At 37.5% G+C, this 18,540-nt stretch overlaps 1 protein-coding gene across 2 annotated transcripts; it reads left to right on the top strand.

Moving 5' to 3' along the window:
• Window positions 1–1,772: 1,772 nt before the first annotated feature.
• LOC131520026 (killer cell lectin-like receptor subfamily F member 2) lies at window positions 1,773–18,075 on the top strand. 2 transcript variants are annotated; one of them, XM_058743727.1, is made up of 6 exons: window positions 1,773–1,912; window positions 5,171–5,269; window positions 9,375–9,422; window positions 13,931–14,079; window positions 14,347–14,462; window positions 17,023–18,075. In XM_058743727.1, the coding sequence occupies exons 1-6, from the start codon at window positions 1,849–1,851 to the stop codon at window positions 17,138–17,140; spliced, it is 594 nt and encodes a 197-aa protein (XP_058599710.1). In that variant the 5' UTR covers window positions 1,773–1,848; the 3' UTR covers window positions 17,141–18,075. The 2 variants fall into 2 exon arrangements, with proteins under 2 accessions (XP_058599710.1, XP_058599709.1); XM_058743726.1 differs by lacking the exons at window positions 1,773–1,912; window positions 5,171–5,269; window positions 9,375–9,422 and having other exon boundaries at window positions 12,855–14,079.
• The last annotated feature ends 465 nt before the right edge of the window (window positions 18,076–18,540 follow it).

Here is an 18,540-nt window from a genome sequence, read left to right as displayed (position 1 = left end):
AACCCTGAATGAGTACCAGTTTGGGGGAGCGAATCATCATTCAATTTTAGAAATACTTGTTTTGAGCCATCGAGACTAAGGAATCAGTTGGATGTATTATATGTAGCACAAAGGAAGTTTCAGTGGTAAGCTGAAAAATGGGTACTAATTTAGGCCATGGTTACGAATAAGAGTTTCTTGAGGAGGAAGTGGAATGAGGAGAGGAAATTATTTAGGATGGTGGGGAATTTAACAGTATATTGTCAATGAAAGAAAGATAAATCTGCCTCAAAAAAGAAGCTGTCAGAGAAGATAAAAAAAAATACCAGAAGAATGTAGTATCACAAAATTGAGAAGACTGTTTTAAACAGAAGGGATTTTCTCTTTCAAAAGTTTCATAATTCTGAGTTTCTGATAAGATAAGGGCTGAGGGGCGCCTGCGTGGCTCAGTCCGTTGAGAGTCCAACTCCTGATTTCAGCTCAGGTCATGATCCTAGGGTCATGGGATAGAGCCCTGCCTTGGGCTCAACACTGAGCATGGAGACTGCTTAAGATTCTCTCTCTCTCTCTCTCTCTCTCTCTCTGCCCCTCTCTCCTTGCTCCTATGCTCAATCTCTGTCTCTCTCTCTTTCTTTCTCAAATTAAAAAAAAGATAATATATGAGATATATATAGTGCAATTAGCATCTGGGAAGTCATAGATGATTTAAATGAGTTGATTTTCTTTAAACTGGTGCCAGAAGGTTAGTGTGGGCTGATGCTGGAGGAGGATGAAATTTTCTTTATCATAAGGCCCCTGAAACAAGAGCAACCACATGTCAGGCTCGTATAGGGAAGAGCAGGAGGGGTAAATCGGCAGATCAGATGATCTTCAACAAGACTGGAGGATTCCAAAATATAAACTGCTATGGTCATCTGCTGTAGAACCTAGGAAAAGCCAATGTTGCAGATGAAGCAGGAACACCCAATGGACTGCTGGAGAATATCTTGCTCAGAGGAGGCCAGTCTTTTGGTTCTAGTCAGGCCTTCAAATGATTGGATGAGTTCCACCTTCCTCATAGAAGGCGATCTGCTTTCCTCAGAGTCTGCTGCTCTAAGTGAGGGTCTCATCCAAAACCACCTTCACAAAAACACTCAGAATGTTCCACCAAATACTTGGCCACCCCGTAGCCCAGGCACACAGACACATAAAATTGACTACCACACTTACTGAGGGAAAAATCTGTTTGCGAGGAATTTTTCTGGAAATCATTTCTGACGTTATTGTATTCATAGTAATTCTTGTTCCCAACAATTTGAGGCTGATTGATCTATTATTTTCCTGTTTTGCCTCACGCAAGCCCTCTTGTCTCCTCTACTTGCTTCTATTAACATTTTATACGCTTCCAAATAGCAAAATGACCATTAAAATTTTTTTTTTATTTAAATTTTTTTATTCTTAACTAGCTAGACACTGTTCTTTTGTTTATTTGGTATGTACTTGGTTTATTTCATTTTTTTTTCTTTTATTAGAATATAAAGGACATGAGGGTAGGAAGCATATCTGTCTTGTTCACTGTTATGTTCCTACTACTTTGCAGACAAGTGACTGGTACATGGTAAATGTAGGATTAATATCTGTTGAAAAAAATGAAATAAAATAGCCACGTTTACCTGGAGGACACAGAACTTTAGCCAGAAATTAACGTGGCTATCCATTTGTATTTTACCAACACATCCTGTGTGGTTTTCAACAGCCATGCCTGAGTAAAGTTTGAGTATTTTTGGACTTCCTTTCAGTTGTGTCTAGGAGAAATAGCTAAGGCTAAGGCTATTCTCCATTTTCTTTATATTATTTTCTGAGTATTATCACATGAAAATATTTTAGGAGATGGAGAATGAAGATGGCTATATGGTCCTGGATTCCAAGAATCGTTTCAAATCCAGCTCTAAAGGTAGGAAGATTGTCTCCCCCCATTCAGACGGCAGCCTAAAATTGAATTATTCTCTTAGGAAGATTCTTATTTTTGAATATTTTAAAGAGTTAAAATTAACTATGTTCTTGGACTTAAAAACTGTCTAAGATAGGTTATTTAGGCTCATGAAAGCCTGAAAAATAAAAAGGCAGTGTTTTTGTAACCATGGGGCCTAAATGCGAATAGAATAATGTATAATTCCCCCAATGTTATAGCATAAGAAAAGGAAAGTGTAACTTTCAGGTAAAAGGTCAAAAATAGTATTTTTACAGAAATTATACGTCTTACAAAATATAAGGTATTTGGAAGCTATTTGGGTATGGTATCTATATGAAGATACATGATATATTGGCAAGGTAAATATCCAGTGCTAATGATGGGGATAGTTCTATAGTGTTCTACAGCATAAAAAGCATTTTTATGTATATGTATTGTATTTTTTAATCTTCACAAAAGATCCATAAGATTGGCAGGATGATAGTCCATTGGAAATGAGAGAAGGGCAAAATAAAACTAACCCTCACTACTTAGGGCTGCTATATTTGGGTCAAGGTTTGCTTTTGCATATCCTTGTTTTCAGATCTGTCTCAGGTTCTCTAGGTAAGTCTAAGAAATAACATATTGACGTCTAAGTGCAGTCTGTCTAAAATGAATTTGTATAATGATCGTGTTGAAATAGCCATGATCCAAGCAGGGATGACATGGGCCAGGGATTTGGAATTACTGGTCACAACCACAGCTCTGCCATGTGGACTTCTTTTGAAGATCTTTATGTACTATTCCAGTTTCCATCTCGCAAATTTAAGTGTTTTTTTTGTTTGTTTGTTTTCAAAAACATGATACTTTTCTCATCATCTGAAGGCTTAGGGTCTTTCTCATAGTTTCAATTTTGATGCAAATGCTTCCTTCTTCACCAGTAACTGACTTTGATGTAGTGAAAAATAGGACCATTGGAGTCAAATTGACTAAATTGGACCCCAAAGCCCAAAGACTAAGTGGACCACCTTGAGGAAAATCTTTTGTCTTCTTAAATCCATAATTTTCACTTATAATAAAGCAGATCTATCTTGTGATTGCTTATGTGGGTGTTAAACCAAACTACTAGGTTTTTTTGAATTTCTAATTCAATGGAATAAATAATTCTTGGAATAAAATGAGTAAAAACATATGAAATCTGAGTATAAGTACATAAAATATGAAATAAACATACATTTAAATTATGAGTGAAAGAAGGATAGGGCTGGAAACATAAATGAGACCTGCAATCAAGTAAAAACTATGTCATATAAGCATGTTTATGCTTGTCGTAAGTTTGTTTCTAAGCTTCTTTGTTTTGATAAGAAAAACCTTGCTAATTATTCAGCTTGCATCAGAGTTACACCTATACTTAAGACATATGATTAATCTTGGTACTAAAAACAAAAAGAAAAGTTTCCCATCATAAAGCAGATACAAATAACACAATAGTGCTCTTGCAGGAGCAAAAACAGGTTTCAGAGTGATTTCTTAGTATTACCCCACGTAGGCCAATGGCACCCAGTTGAGTGATTCCAGAATGGGCCAGGGCAATCCATGCTATGCACTCAGCTCTCTGCTCACCTGGCTTTATACAACATCTATATTTTGGCTTATATATATTAAAAAAATCATGTTTTAATTTATAGCTGTAATATTTGGGAATGAGTTTAAAATTTCCCTTTCTAGCAAATATGGAACCAGTTAACTGCAGATCTGTATGCCTAGGACTGGTGTCTCTTATAAAATTGCAGAAATGTATTTTGAGTACTTTCAGCTCAGTAGAGGTCTTTTCACTTTTGCTTAAGTAGAATAAATACCCATAGGCTAAGGGGAAAAAAATAAACGTATTCTGGATTTATTCTTTAATACCGACAATTGTTTCATAAATTTCGGAAGTTTTACTGCATACAGGACATTCTGTGTGTATAGTACATATAACCAGATGCACTAAGTCCATAAAAATGAAAGTAAAACATACACGTATTACCCAGATTTGAGAAATAGCACTTTTCATTACGACTTAGAGGACAGATTATTTGTGAAATGTACAACCAAGGTTATGGAACTAAGTGCTTGTTTATTTATAAGCTGATGAAACTGGGAATAATTATCTGAATATCAGAGTATTTGACTTTCTCTTTGGCCATCCGGATGCCAAATGGGCTAGAATGGCCAGTTTGAGATACTGTTCCAATGATATCTGCATGTAAAAGGATTTCGTTTGTGGAAAGAGTGTATATATCTAACTTACTCAAAAGTGCTCAGACGTGGAAGACAATAGATAATACTGAAGGACAATAATAACAAATATCCCTGTTTAATGTCTTTGGATGCTCCCTGTTATCTCCTGTGTAAAGAGACCACTCCTCCCAACTCTGATCCAGCGGAGTACTATGGCATAATTTCTATACAAGTACCTGTAATTAAAGATCTATGATGCTTTAGGCTGACACCGATTCTTGTCTGAAAAGTCAAGCCAGGAAAATACTACATAGCATATATAAGAGTGAAATAGCATGAATATCACCAGTGCCGTGATTGGTTCATAATAGAACTTCAGTACATGTTTTTTTTTTTTTCTTCTCTTATTTCTAACAGTGCATCATTAAAATAAATACTACATAAAAAGAAACTTAAAAAAATTAAAAAAATAAAATAAGGCAGAAATAGACAAAAATCATGTTGTGATAAAAATTAAATAATACATATAACATATATACACTTGACAATAAAAAGTCCAACAATAAAATTAATAAAAACAATTCCATTTATAACATTATAACATTATATATATTATATCTAGAATTATTTTATATAGAATTAATTATTCTATATGTAATATATTGATATTATATAATATATAATATTATATATAGGCAATATAAATATATATATAACACTCCACCTATAAATTGTGTATGATATTAATACATAATATATACAATTTAATAAATCATTTTTAAGTCATCAAAAACATCGCCAAATAATTAACAAAGCAAGACAATGACAATACAATCCAACACATTAAATAACAGTAACATCTGTTTGTGTCTGGACTATAAATATTTTTTAATTTCAAATTTTCAATTAATCATAATTTTAGTGCCATATCTGAAATGAACATAGATTATTTTTGTAATCAAAATAAACAGTAAAATATTTATAAAGTGAATAATCAAATGAACTCTAAAATTCACCAAAAAAACCTCAATATTTCAGAATGTTCCCTGTATCCACGGTATTATTGTCTTATGCTAGTATGTGGCTGCATTGGGATCCTTATTATCATGATCACACTGATTTGCCTGAACTTTTGGGGTGAGTATGGAGTTTTCATTAACTTTTACACTTTGAGAACATAAATGTTGATTTTTAATTCTTCTATTTTTTTTTTATTTTTTAAGTTTATTTATTTATTTTGAGAGAGAGAGAGAGAGAGAGAGAGAGCACGTGTGCAAGCCAGGGAGGGGCAAAGGGAGAGAGAGAATCCCAAGCAGGCTCCCTGCACTCCTGCCATGGGGCTCAGTCTCAAGAACCCTGAGATCATGACCAGAGCCAAAGTCAAGCGTGGGACGCTTAACTGACTGAGCCACCCAAGTGCCCCGATTTTTAATTCTTCTTACTATCAAGATCAGCACCACATTGTAGCCTCAAATTGGTAAATTAAACTGACCAGCCATATATGTCATATTCGAAATTATTTCAAATTAAAAAATTAAGAAAGTTAAATATAAAATTAGCATTTATTCGGCATCTTTTCTTATGAAGAGCAGTTACTAAAAAGTTAACTTATTTTATAAAAAAATTAGTGATGTATTTTTATAAAATGCTCATTGGTATTATTTTCAGAGATAATGATTGAATGTACTAATGTGATTAATGTGATGGTTGAACAAGACGAAGGACCTGTTTTAAAACCATTTTAGATGTACCTCTGTACTGTTTTTTTCTTCTTTTTCCTGAAGTGATATTTAATGTGCATAATCTATAGTTGTTCTTTTTGAAGCAACTAGACCGATACATGGATTTCGACAATTTTCTGTTTTTCTTTGAAACGTTCTTAAAAATGTAGGGCTAAAAGGGGCTCTGTTTTATGTGTAATGCTGACATGGAAACATAAACTTGTGGTTTTTGAGAGGAGAGGGCTAAACATGGGTGAGCCCCAAGGCGACTTCCCTGAGGGAGACAAAAAATAAATAGTCTATTTTTGTATCACGCGATTAAATTAGTTTTTTTTTTTCCTGATAGAGCAGGGGGAAAATATCAGCTATTCCTAAGACCAAATGAATATTCTAATTAATTTAGTTTTTCTGTAATTTGCACAACATTTTGGCCGCGAAGTTGCCAACCAATCATATCCTTCAAATGTGTTCAAAATTATATTGAAATCAAACTAATAAAAGGAGATTCACCGCCTATTTGAGAGTCAATATTAGATTATTAATATTGGTTTTCATATGTCCATAAGTATTATTGTCCATAATTATAAGTCCGTAAGTATTATTGTCTTTTAACCAGCAATTCTAAGAAATTGTACATACTGTAATAATTATCAGTTTTTTTAAGTCCTTAAAATTCAGGAGCAAATGGTCTTTTGTTAGACACTAAATATGGTATATATAGGCTACCACTGACCTCTTGTAACTCAGTTATCTTTTCTGTAGAATATAAATGATAATATAATTGGTGCAATAATCATTGCTTTAGAAACAATGCTATTGAGAAGAGATGAATAGAATTTGACTCATTGATGAAATATTAGTAGGGACAATATATTTTTCTAGTAATATTGTTTTAGTGATATTAAATTTGTGCTTACGCTTTACAAAAATTGTTTTAAATGCTTATTTATTTTTGAGAGAGAGAGAGAGAGCGCGCAAGCATTGAGTGGGGGAGGGGCAGAGAGAGGGAGACACAGAATCCGAAACAGGCTCCGGGCTCCCAGCTGTCAGCACAGAGCCCGACGCAGGGCTCGAACTCACGGACCGTGAGATCATAACCTGAGCCAAAGGTGGACGCTCAACCAGTCAAGCCACCCAGGCGTCCCTTGTGCTTCCAGTTTACCAGTTTAAAAATATTTTCCATGGCCTCCAGTTCAAAACAAAGTATTGACCATACATACATACATCTGCCCTCTCCTGAGATTCTGGATTAGAACAGTAAAAGACATCAAAATAGAATAAATTAATAAAGGCACAAAGAATGGAAAGGGTAGAAAATTGGAAAGGAAATGAGAAGCAGACAGGATAATGCTATTGGATTAATCAAGGGAGAGAATCAGTGTAGAGAAGGCACAGCACACAGCTCAGTGTAGATGAAATTATTCCTCACGGCAAAACCCAGGCAGCACTCTTTTCAGAAAGGACACTACAGAGTGTAAAGAGAAGTCTAAAGGGAAATAAGTAGGTAGAAGACTTTCTAGGGAATGCTCGTTCAGACTGTTGTCTTGACAACCTCTTACTCCACTCACACAGTAGCATTTGCTACTATATCATGCCAAAATAAAAACAAAAACAAAAACAAATCCTTGTAAAACAATGAGATACAGGGGCGCCTGGGTGGCTCAGTCAGTTAAGCCTCCGACTCTCGATTTTGGCTCAGGTCATGATCTCACGGTTCGTGAGTTTGAGCCCCACATCAGGTTCGTGGGGTTCTGAGCCCCACGTGGAGCCTGCTTAGGACTCTCTCTCCCTCCCTCTCTGCCCTTCCCGCTGGCATGCTCTCTCTTTCTCTCTCTCTCTCTCTTTCTCTCTCTCTCTCAAAATAAATAAAGTTTTAAAAAAAAAGAAACAATGAGATACATCACCAGGACAATTTAGGGCTCATCACTTCGAGAGTGGTGGTTGGTGCAATAAGCATGTGTCCCCTTATTTTTGTACCGGAAGGGGAGAGGGGCACGGTGTGTTGATTTCCACATAGCTTGGCTATTTCCTGTCTTCTTTCTATCTAAAAATTCATGATAGCGAACAAAATACCCCGGAGGGTACAGGAAAGCATCAAGAAGAAAAATCGATAAATATAAACACCTGTAAGTAATCCAAGACAAAAACACAAAATATTGTCCATCTAGAAAAGATAATGTCTCTCTAACAAATTCCCAGAAGAAGAGAACAGGGGGGAAAGTAGATGTGAAATAATAAAAGAATACATTTAAAAAAATTTCCGAGGAGCAAAAACAAACCCCAAACTATGAGTTTCCAGCTTATGCAAGCCTACCAAATTCAGAATAGGATATGCAAATAGATATAGATAGATAGATGATAGATGGATGGGTAGAGATAGATGATAGATAGATGATAGATAGATGGAAGATGAAAGATGGATGGATAGATAGATATAGGTAGATGATAGATAAATAGATGATAGATAGATAGATAGATAGATAGATAGAAGATGAAAGATGGATGGATAGATAGAAATAGGTAGATAGATAGATAGATAGATATAGATGATAGATAGATAGATAGATAGATATGGATAGATGATAGATAGAAGATGAAAGATGGATAGATAGATAGATATAGATAGATGATAGATGATAGACAGAGAGATAGATAGATAGATGATAGATAGAAGATGAAAGATGCATGGATAGATAGAAATAGGTAGATGATAGATAGATAGATAGATAGATAGATAGATATAGATAGATAGGTAGATAGATAGATCCTCATCATATTTTAGGGCACCATGGGCAAAGACATGACCCTAAAGTTTTACATAAAGAATTGCTTTCCTCCCTAAACAAAGAGAAACATATTGGCACCAGGAGTTTTAAATGTACATAAAAGGACACTGTTGTAGCAATGCCTTCAAAGTTATGAGCTAAATTGATTTTAACCTAACTTTAAAAAAAGAGTAATCAAGCAATATAATTTTTCAATGCATATTTTTAAACAAATAAAGAGGGTGTGTGTGTGTGTGTGTGTGTGTGTGTGTGTGCATGCTGGTTTTAGATAGACTGAAGCCAGCCCAAGAATGTGGTAAAAAGCCATTTCAGGTTATCAGGTGTTCTACGTTCCTGGAAAGCAATGATTTCAGTCTATACAAAAACAATCTACAAATGATGCTACAAGATACTGAAGGGACTTGATATAGTAAAAGGGAGATGGGGAGGGGGGAGGGGGGTCCGGACGGAGAAGAAATAGCATTAATTAAAAAATGCATTGATAAGAAGAAAATAATTTACAAAAGAGTAATAGATACGAGGTTTAAGAATGCATACAATATTTAGAATTGTGATTGGCATCTAAAGATATGGTTAAAAGCAGGCAAAGACAGGAACGGAGGCAGATTAGAAGAGAGAGTGAATTTTTATTTGCGTGTCTTCGTTTTGTGCTACTGTTTTTATTCTCACATACCTAGATGGCTATTCATTTTCACATGTTTCTCATTCTATTTTTTTTCTTTGCACTGAGTACAGAGGAAAAAAAGGATTTCTCCCAGAAAGGAAATATCAGCCGTCTAGCAGGTAATGCTCTCTTTTTTTGTCTGCTCTATGCTTGAATGAAGAGATTCCAACTGGTCACGTGAATTCAGGCAAATTAACCACGAGTCTTCCCAACTTTCAAGTGGGGATATAATACTTACACCATAGAATATGTAACGTCGGTTAAACCCACTGTGATGGTTGAGTGTCATCTCGGCCACACACTGGTACCCGGATGTTTGATCAAAAACCAGCGTAGGTGTTACCGTGAAATTACTTTTTAGATGAGATTAGCATATAAATCAGTAGAGTTTGGGCAAAGCAGATTACCATTCACAATGTGCGTGGGCCTTATCCGATCCACTGAAGGCCCTAAGAGGAAAAAATACGAAGGTTCCCCAAAGGAAGAGGGAATTTGACCTCCGGTCTGCTTTTGGACACAAACAGCAATATCGTCTCTTCCCTGGGGCTCCAGCTTGCCAGCCTGTTCCGCACATTAGATGACAAAAGCTATTTCATACGATTTTCTGTTATCATATTTAGATTCGTTTATGATGGAAAATAAAAGTGGAAGTAGAGACTTGTTATAATGAAGCTCCATAATTCCCTTTCAAACAGCATCAACATTTACTGGCACATAATCAATATTATTTACGTCTCTTCCTGTCATCACTTCTCCAGACCAGATTCCGTTAAAAGCGATTGTCAGATATCATGCCGCTTAATGCTTAAATATATCAGTACGTGATTTTTACCGTTCCCAGCTCCTTTTGCAAAACGCAAACGCGGTATCACCACACAGCCTGTGCTAGTTTTCTCTGGATGCGTAACAAATTAACACATGCTTAACAGTCTAAGGCAATAGCTACTAATGACCTCACACTTTCCAGGGGAGCTGGGCATGGCTCCACTCAGTCTACTGTTCTGAGTCTCATGGGATACAGTTTAGGTGCTGATGAGATCACACACCTTTCCGGAGCTGAGGTTCCTCTTGTGGACTCACGTGGTTGTTGCGACAGTTCAGTTACTTGGAATTGTAGGACTGAGATCACGGCTCTCTCACTGCCTGTCACCCAGGGCTGCTCTAGTCTCCAAAAGGGCCCCTGCGTTTCCGTGCATCGTGTCACTGTTGCACCTGCCCTCAAGATGTGAAAGCGTAATGCTTCGAAGAAAATCGAAATTACCTTTCTCTTTAGAAAAGGCCCAGTCCCCTTCTTGAGCTGTGGTACCTGGTGAAATCAGGTCCATGTAGGGTGGGGGTGCCTGGGTGGCCCAGCTGGTTGAGAACTCAACTCTGGATTTCCACTCCGGTCATGATCTCAGCGTTGTGAGATCAAGCCCCACGTTGGGCTCTGTTGCTGAGCCTACTTGAGATGGCCTCTCCCTCTCTCTAAAAAAAATAAACACACACACACACACCAAAAAAACCAGGCCCACATGGGATAATCTCTTCATTTACTCAAAATCAACTGATTGGGGATCCTTCTCTAGTCTTCAAGACTCTTTCATCTTGGGGCGCCTGGGTGGCGCAGTTGGTTAGGCGTCCGACTTCAGCCAGGTCACGATCTCGCGGTCCGTGAGTTCGAGCCCCGTGTCAGGCTCTGGGCTGATGGCTCGGAGCCTGGAGCCTGTTTCCGATTCTGTGTCTCCCTCTCTCTCTGCCCCTCCCCCGTTCATGCTCTGTCTCTCTCTGTCCCAAAAATAAATAAAAAACGTTGAAAAAAAAATTAAAAAAAAAAAAGACTCTTTCATCTTATCCTACGATATAACTTAATCATGGGAGTGATATCTGATCATATTCAGAGAGTTGACTCACACCCAAAGAAAGCAAATTTCATACATCAGGTACGCTAGGAATTTGGGGAGATTTTAAAATTTCCCTAAGAATGTTTGACTTCTGTCTGCCATTAATTCCTAAGACAAAATCATCGATATCTTCTTAAGATCATCTACGATCCAATCATCATTAAATTGTCTTTTTTTTTTTTTTTTTTTCTCCTTGGGGGGCCTGGGTGGCTCAGTTGGTTAAGCATCAGACTCTTGATTTCGGCTCAGGTCATGGTCTCGTGGTTCATGAGACCAAGTCTCACATCAGGCTCTGCACTGACAGTGTGGAGTCTGCTTCAGATTCTGTTTCCCTTTCTCTCTGTCCCTCCCCACTCATGCTCTCTCACTCGGAAAAAATAAATAAGCATTTAAAAAATTAAATGTCGGGGCGCCTGGGTGGCTCAGTCGGTTGAGCGTCCGACTTCACCTCAAGTCACAATCTCGCAGTTCGTGAGTTCGAGCCCCGTGTCAGGCTCTGGGCTGATGGCTCAGAGCCTGGAGCCTGCTTCCGATTCTGTGTCTCCCTCTCTCTCTGCCCCTCCCCCATTCATGCTCTGTCTTTCTCTGTCTCAAAAATAAATAAACATTAAAAAAAATTTTTTTTTAAATTAAATGTCTTTTTTTCTTTCATGTGATTAGTTAGAATCAGACTCAGAACAAAGACCATAATTAGCATTTGATTAAAATGTCTCTTCAGCCACTTAATCTGTAGGTCCTCTTTACCTCCCTTTTATAGTTTCTTTGTCATTTATTTGTTAGAAAAAAAAAACGGATTGTGGTTATGTATCATTTCTCATATTCTGGATTTTTCTGTTCATATGGCCATGGTATTTATTCATATGTTCGTGTCCATTTAACATGTTCCTCTGTCTTATCAAGTAGTTTTAAAAACTAAGTATGTTAGGTGCTTAGAAACCTGCCTGGTCCACTATAGTGATTCTATGTGTCTGCTGTTATTATTATGTAAAGCATCTGATACAGGAATTGATACAAAGTGTTGCTCACTAAATGTTTTACTCCATCTTGATCCCTAGGATATTTCTTCTTGTTTTATTTTTTTTATTATTATCATTTTTAAATGTTTATTTATTTTTGAGACAGAAAGAGACAGAGCATGAACGGGGGAGGGTCAGAGAGAGGGAGACACAGAATCTGAAACAGGCTGTAGGCTCTGAGCTGTCAGCACAGAGCCCGACGCGCGGCTCAAGCTCACGGATCGTGAGATTATGACCTGAGCCGAAGTCGGACGCTTAACCGACTGAGCCACCCAGGTGCCCCTCTTCTTGTTTTAAAAGATGGCACTTGAATCTGAATTAACTGTAAGAACTCTTTTCGACAATTAATATCCACATTTTGCATTTTTTTTTTTTTTGATATTTCAACATTGACACTGATCATTTGGAGCATTTTTAGAGTGTCTTTGTAGTTCTACAGCTGTACTTTATTGACCACTTTGTCAATTGCCACGTAATGCAATTACTTAGTCCTAATGCCTCTTTCTCAATAATAATAATGAATAGATAGCCCCTTTCAAATCATAAATTGGAAAGGATACTTGAGGTCATTTAATACTTTTTTAACACACAACTATGTACTGGTAGAACTGAGTGAGACTCCAGTTATCCTGAGTCTTCAAATATTCTGGCAAAACTGTAATTATTCAGGATTGGCAATACTTGCCCTGGTACAGAATGTATTAATGAGTTAAGAATATATGCAAAGTTTTATATATAGAAAACTATTCCTGGATAGTTTTCTTTAAGTAGTATTTCTTGATGTTACTTTTATTTTCCATTTTAGCTGGACAATATACATTCAATTTCCTACAATAATTTTTTTTACAAAGATTTAGGCTTATCTATCACTGACTAAAATATTAGCAATGAAAAATATGACATGCTTTAACATATGGGCATTTAATTCAGTCATCACCAATCAACAATTAAATCAGCCATTAAATCAAAAGGGTTATACGAGGGTGACTCAGTTGGTTAAGTGGCCAACTTCAGCTCAAGTCATGATCTCGATGTCTGTGAGTTTGAGCCCTGTGTCAGGTTCTGTGCTGACAGTTCAGAGCCTGGAGCCTGCTTCTGATTCTTTGTCTCCCTTTCTGGCCCCTCCCCCACTGGTGCTCTGTCTCTATCCATCTCTCGAAAATAAATATTAAGAAAATTTTTAAGAAGGGTTAGATGATAGGAAAGTCAAAGACAGTCACTTCAACAACCTTCCAGGCAGGTAAAAGACAAGGAAGGAGACGTTCACAAATGACTAGGCCATAGGAAGCAGAAATTATGACTGGTTAAAGGCTTTACTTTTGAGGTGGAAATGCAATTGAACAGAGGATCAAACTATCCAATGCAATCATGTAAGTAATGTCAATGGTAAGTAATCTCATAGAAATGAAATCCAGGCTGTGAAGACGACCTCAAGAAAAAGGAAATAGACCAGACAGTAGGGAGATTTAAACAACAGGCTCTCACTTCTGTTAGTTATGAATAAGCAAAATGTTACATATTGGTGTCCTCTAGTTGTGGGGGTCAGAATTCGCATGCTTCTTTCTCCCCAACTCCTCACCCAGTATCCTGCCCCCATTCCAGAAATAGACATATTAATGAATCAATCTCATTCTCGTTCTGTTAATGGAGCTGCCTTTGAATCATACAGGATACTATTCACACTTTATTCAGGGTGGAGTCTAATTTTTTCTCTACATTTTCCTTCAGGAAATAATCATGGGTGCCCAAAAGACTGGCTGCTGAACCAAGGGAAATGCTACAGGTTTTCAATGCCTTCCAAAACTTGGAATGAGAGTCAACATGATTGTGCATACCTACAGGCACATTTACCGGTGATCCAAAGTTTGAAAGAGCTGGTGAGGAATCAAAAACAGGATCTAAGTACCCAAGGAAGACTTTCTAGGTGCAGTTATAAGAAGTGTGGGTGGTTTAGAAGCATTGCTTTTGAACGTTCGGTAGCCATGATATAATTACTATTGTTTATTTTTAAAAAAAACCCTATCATTTATGAAATAAATGATTATTTACCATTCCATCAGTGCCTGGCACAGTGCCTTAGTTTATAGAGGGCATTGGAATTTTTTTGAATAAATTTATAAATGAATACACCATGTCCTTGATAGGAGTTCATACAGAAGAGTTTAAAACCTGGAAATCCTGCTTGGATTGGACTATATATTGCATCCCCAGGAAAACAATGGATGTGGATAAATAAACACCTTTTTGTGGAAGAAAACAAGTAAGTAATTATTTGGGGGGAAAGAATGGTGGCAGTCATGTTGCCTTATTTATAGACAGGTTTTTTTATGTTTTTGTTTTTGTTTTTGAGAGAGCATGCGGGAGCGTGGGGTGGGGGTGGGGGGCGGTTGGGAAGGAAAAAGAGAAAGAATTTTAAGCAGGCTCCACTCAGCAAGGACCCCAACATGGGGCTCCATCCAATGAACGTGGGATCATGACCTGAACCAAAATCAAGAGTCAAACACTCAACAACTGAGCCACACAGACTCCCCTATAGGATAGTATTTTTCAAAGTATTTTTTAAAAAATGTTTACTTATTTATTTCGAGGGGGGAGGGGCAGAGAGAGGGGGAGAGAAATAATCCCAAGCAGGCTCTGAGCTCAGTGCAGAGCCTGACCGGGGCTCGATCCCACGAACCCTGAGATCATGATCTGAGCTGAAATCAATAGTTGGAGGCTCAATAGACTGAGCCACCCAGGCGCCCCTACAAAGGTGGTTTTTTTTTTTAATTTTTTAAATGTTTATTTATTTTTGAGAGAAAGAGAGAGATACAGAGCACAAGCAGGTAAGGAGCAGAGAGAGGGAGACACAGAATCCCAAGCAGATTTCACGCATGGAGCTATCAGCACAGAGCCTAACACAGGACTTGAACCCATGGGCTGTGAGATCTTGACCTGAGCCAAAGTCAGGTGCTCAACAAACTGAGCCACCCGGGTGCCCCAAAGTATTTTTAATAAGCTTCTATACTTTCCAGTCTTTTTATATTTCTTCCTCCTTTCCTCTCTTCTTCCCCCCTCCCCTTTTCCTTTCCGATCTCTCTTTTTCAGGCCTTTTTCTCTTTCTTTTTGCTTCCCCTTTTTTTTCCTTTTAACATGCACTAATGAGAAACAGGGCTAGAAAGTGCTCACGATGACGTCTGGAAATTTTCATGGTCAGGAAATAATAACGACTTTATAATTTTTAAGCCAAGTTAAATCTCATTTAAAATAATTTTTATTGTATATAGTAAATGCGCAGATCAAATGCCCCTATAAATAAAAGTATCCAGAATGTATACAAATGTCTCAGAAGTGAGAAAGTGTGAATTTGAAAGCTTGCTCCCTGCATGTTCTCCCAATTTGTTGACGTCAATTGCTTCATCTGTATGAAAAGAATAGCAAAGCTTCCCTCACAATGTTCTTGTGTGACCAATATAAGGTAATGCATGTAAGGGTGCTTTAAAACTCTCACACATATTTACGCTTTCTCTTGTGTGCCCCTGTTTTCTTTACACATCACTAGAGCACCCGGCTTGTGGCAAGTTTGAAGCAAAGGCCATGGAGCGATAGTCCATTTTGGTCTGGCTATTTATGTACTCCTAGATACTTCCATTCTCCACAGAGTATCATCTTTCCTGAACATAAAACTCAAGTATGAAGCAGTATTTATTCTTGGGCCCTGCTTTGCTAGCGATCTTAAGACAAAAATTGGTAAGGAATACCTAGACTTTTTTTTTTTTTTTGGAAACCAACATATTATTGGAGCATTATATAAAGCTTTCATTTAGAGGTGCCTGGGTGGCTCGGTTGGACACTGGTGAAGTGTCTGACTTGATTTCGGCTCAGGTCCTAATCTCAAAGTTGTGATCGCAACTAGAAAGTATAGGTAAGGAAATAGTTTTCTCCAAAAATATTCTCTTCACATATGTTCCTCATCATACTATTGAAGGTAAGGAAGAATTTAAGTCATCTAAACAGGTTTTACTTTAACTTAAAAGCCATTTCCCCCGCGGGTTACTGTTTTGTAACTCCCATTGGTATAAGATATCTATCACCTTGCAGTCATTACCCAAAACTTACATTTTAACGTCTAATTACCTTTTATAGAAAATTATTTTGCTGTGTGGAGAAGGAATAGATGAGAAGCAAAACTGAAACTGAAGTTCAGTCGGAAGGCTGCGACCAGAGACAAGGGAGAGGCAATCGCAGCCTAGGCTGGGAGTGAATGGGTATAAGGACCAATCTCGATGTAGAATACCAGAATTTTCTGGTACATGCAATTTGAAAAGGTGAGAGGGTAGGAAGAGACAGGGATGCTTGTAATCTTTGGGCTTGAGGTTCTATGGTAATGTTCCTCTGGTAAGAGAGACATCCCAAAAGAGAGGGTGTGGAGGGTATGCAAATCAAGAGTGCCCAAATGCAACCATTGACCACAAAAGAAGGGTCCATTCTAAAACCTCTGGAACATTCCACCTCGGCTGCCTATACAAGTTGGGCTGAAGGAAACGTTAAGAAATGGGACCAAAGGGGCGCCTGGGTGGCTCAGCCGGCTAAGCGTCCTACTTCAGCTCAGGTCACGATCTCGCAGTTCGTGGGTTCGAGCCTCGCGTCAGGCTCTGTGCTGACAGATTCTGTGTCTCCCTCTCTCTCTGACCCTTCCCCGTTCATGTTCTGTCTCTGTCTCAAAAATAAATAAACGTTAAAAAAATTTAAAAATAAAAAATTTTAAAAAAAGAAAAAAAAAAAGAAATGGGACCGTTATTTTAAGAGAAATGCTCTAATGTCTATGCTTTATCTCCTAGTTTTCTCATGATTGGACCAACGGATCACACAAGCTGTGCTGTCACAACAAGAAATCAGGTGTATTCTGAAGACTGTAACTCCAACTTTAATGGCATTTGCCAAAGAGACGCAGTCTGAACAACAAAAAAAAAACTGTGCATTTAAACAAAGATTTGAAGCAAATGCATATGGATAATAGTGCCTATCTTTTTTTTTTTTTTAGCAGAATGCAAATTTGTTTCCTTTCTATACTACTAAAAAAAAAAATTCGACTGAGGAAATTTAAAGATATAATTGGCATTATTCAATGATTCATGAACTGGGTAGCATCCCAGCAAGTAAAAAAAGAGCTCCAATGAGCTACAGAGAAGAAAAGGTTTTTTAAAGGCAGACAGGGGTGACAGAAGGAAATCAGAAACAATAAAAAGATTATTTGGGGCAAGGTCCCCTTTCTTTGGGGCATGAAAATGGGCCATCAGGTGGATTGACTTATTAGGGTTGACCAGAACATTCTTGACTGACCAGTTAAGATTGTATTCTTGGGGAGATCAAAACTGCAGTTAGATTAGGTATTAAGTTTTGGTTTCATGACAGGTGCTTAGCATGAATGACTCCATTTTGGGCCTGTTGTCTCTATTTTCACAGTACAAACATAAAATTTTCAAATATTCCATATAGAAATAATACTTCAAAATAAGGAAATATAACTTATTTTTAAACAAGAAAACACTCTTTCCTATTGTTTCAATGTCTAAAAAGATAATTAAATTTCAACTTGTAATCCTGCCTTATTCGTTGTCTGTGTCCTATTGGGTTTGAAATCCTGAGCATTTGGTGAAGAAATAGCCTAAGCAGACAGATATACCGTTTTTTTTTCTTCATGGTGGGCCTTTTCCCCAAGGTTGTTTTTCAATTTTTATCAAAAAGAAATCAAACTTTCAACTGGTGATAAAGTACTCAGATGTTGTAAGCATGAGACGTCTATTTGAGGTAATACACAATCTTGTTTTCAACGTGATTCCACAATTTATTTTCCCTTAATTAAATTTATATTAAAATTATTATGCTATGAATGATCCCATTCCGTTTCTTTTCTAACTGAAATTCTGTGCAAACTGAAGTTTCTTATTTTCCTCTCATTATTTATTTATTTATTTATTTATTTTTTAACGTTTATTTTTGAGACAGAGAGAGACAGAGCATGAACGGGGGAGGGTCAGAGAGAGGGAGACACAGAATCTGAAACAGGCTCCAGGCTCTGAGCTGTCAGCACAGAGCCCGACACGGGGCTCGAACTCACGGACCGTGAGATCATGACCTGAGCCGAAGTCGGCCGCTTAACCGACCAAGCCACCCAGGCGCCCCTATTTATTTTTAAATTAAAAAAAATAATAATGTTTATTTTTGAGAGTGAGATAAAGCACAAGCAGGGAGGGGCAGAGGGAGAGAGAGAGGGAGACACAGAATCTGAAGCAGGCTCCAGGCTCTGAGCTGTCAGCACAGAGCCACATTTGTATTTCAAAATAAATGCAACAGTT

This window comes from Neofelis nebulosa, chromosome 8 (genome assembly GCF_028018385.1).
Source record: "Neofelis nebulosa isolate mNeoNeb1 chromosome 8, mNeoNeb1.pri, whole genome shotgun sequence".
NCBI classification, from domain to species: domain Eukaryota; kingdom Metazoa; phylum Chordata; class Mammalia; order Carnivora; family Felidae; genus Neofelis; species Neofelis nebulosa.
Note: the sequence above shows the minus strand (reverse complement) of the source record. Positions and strands in the feature narration are given on the sequence as shown.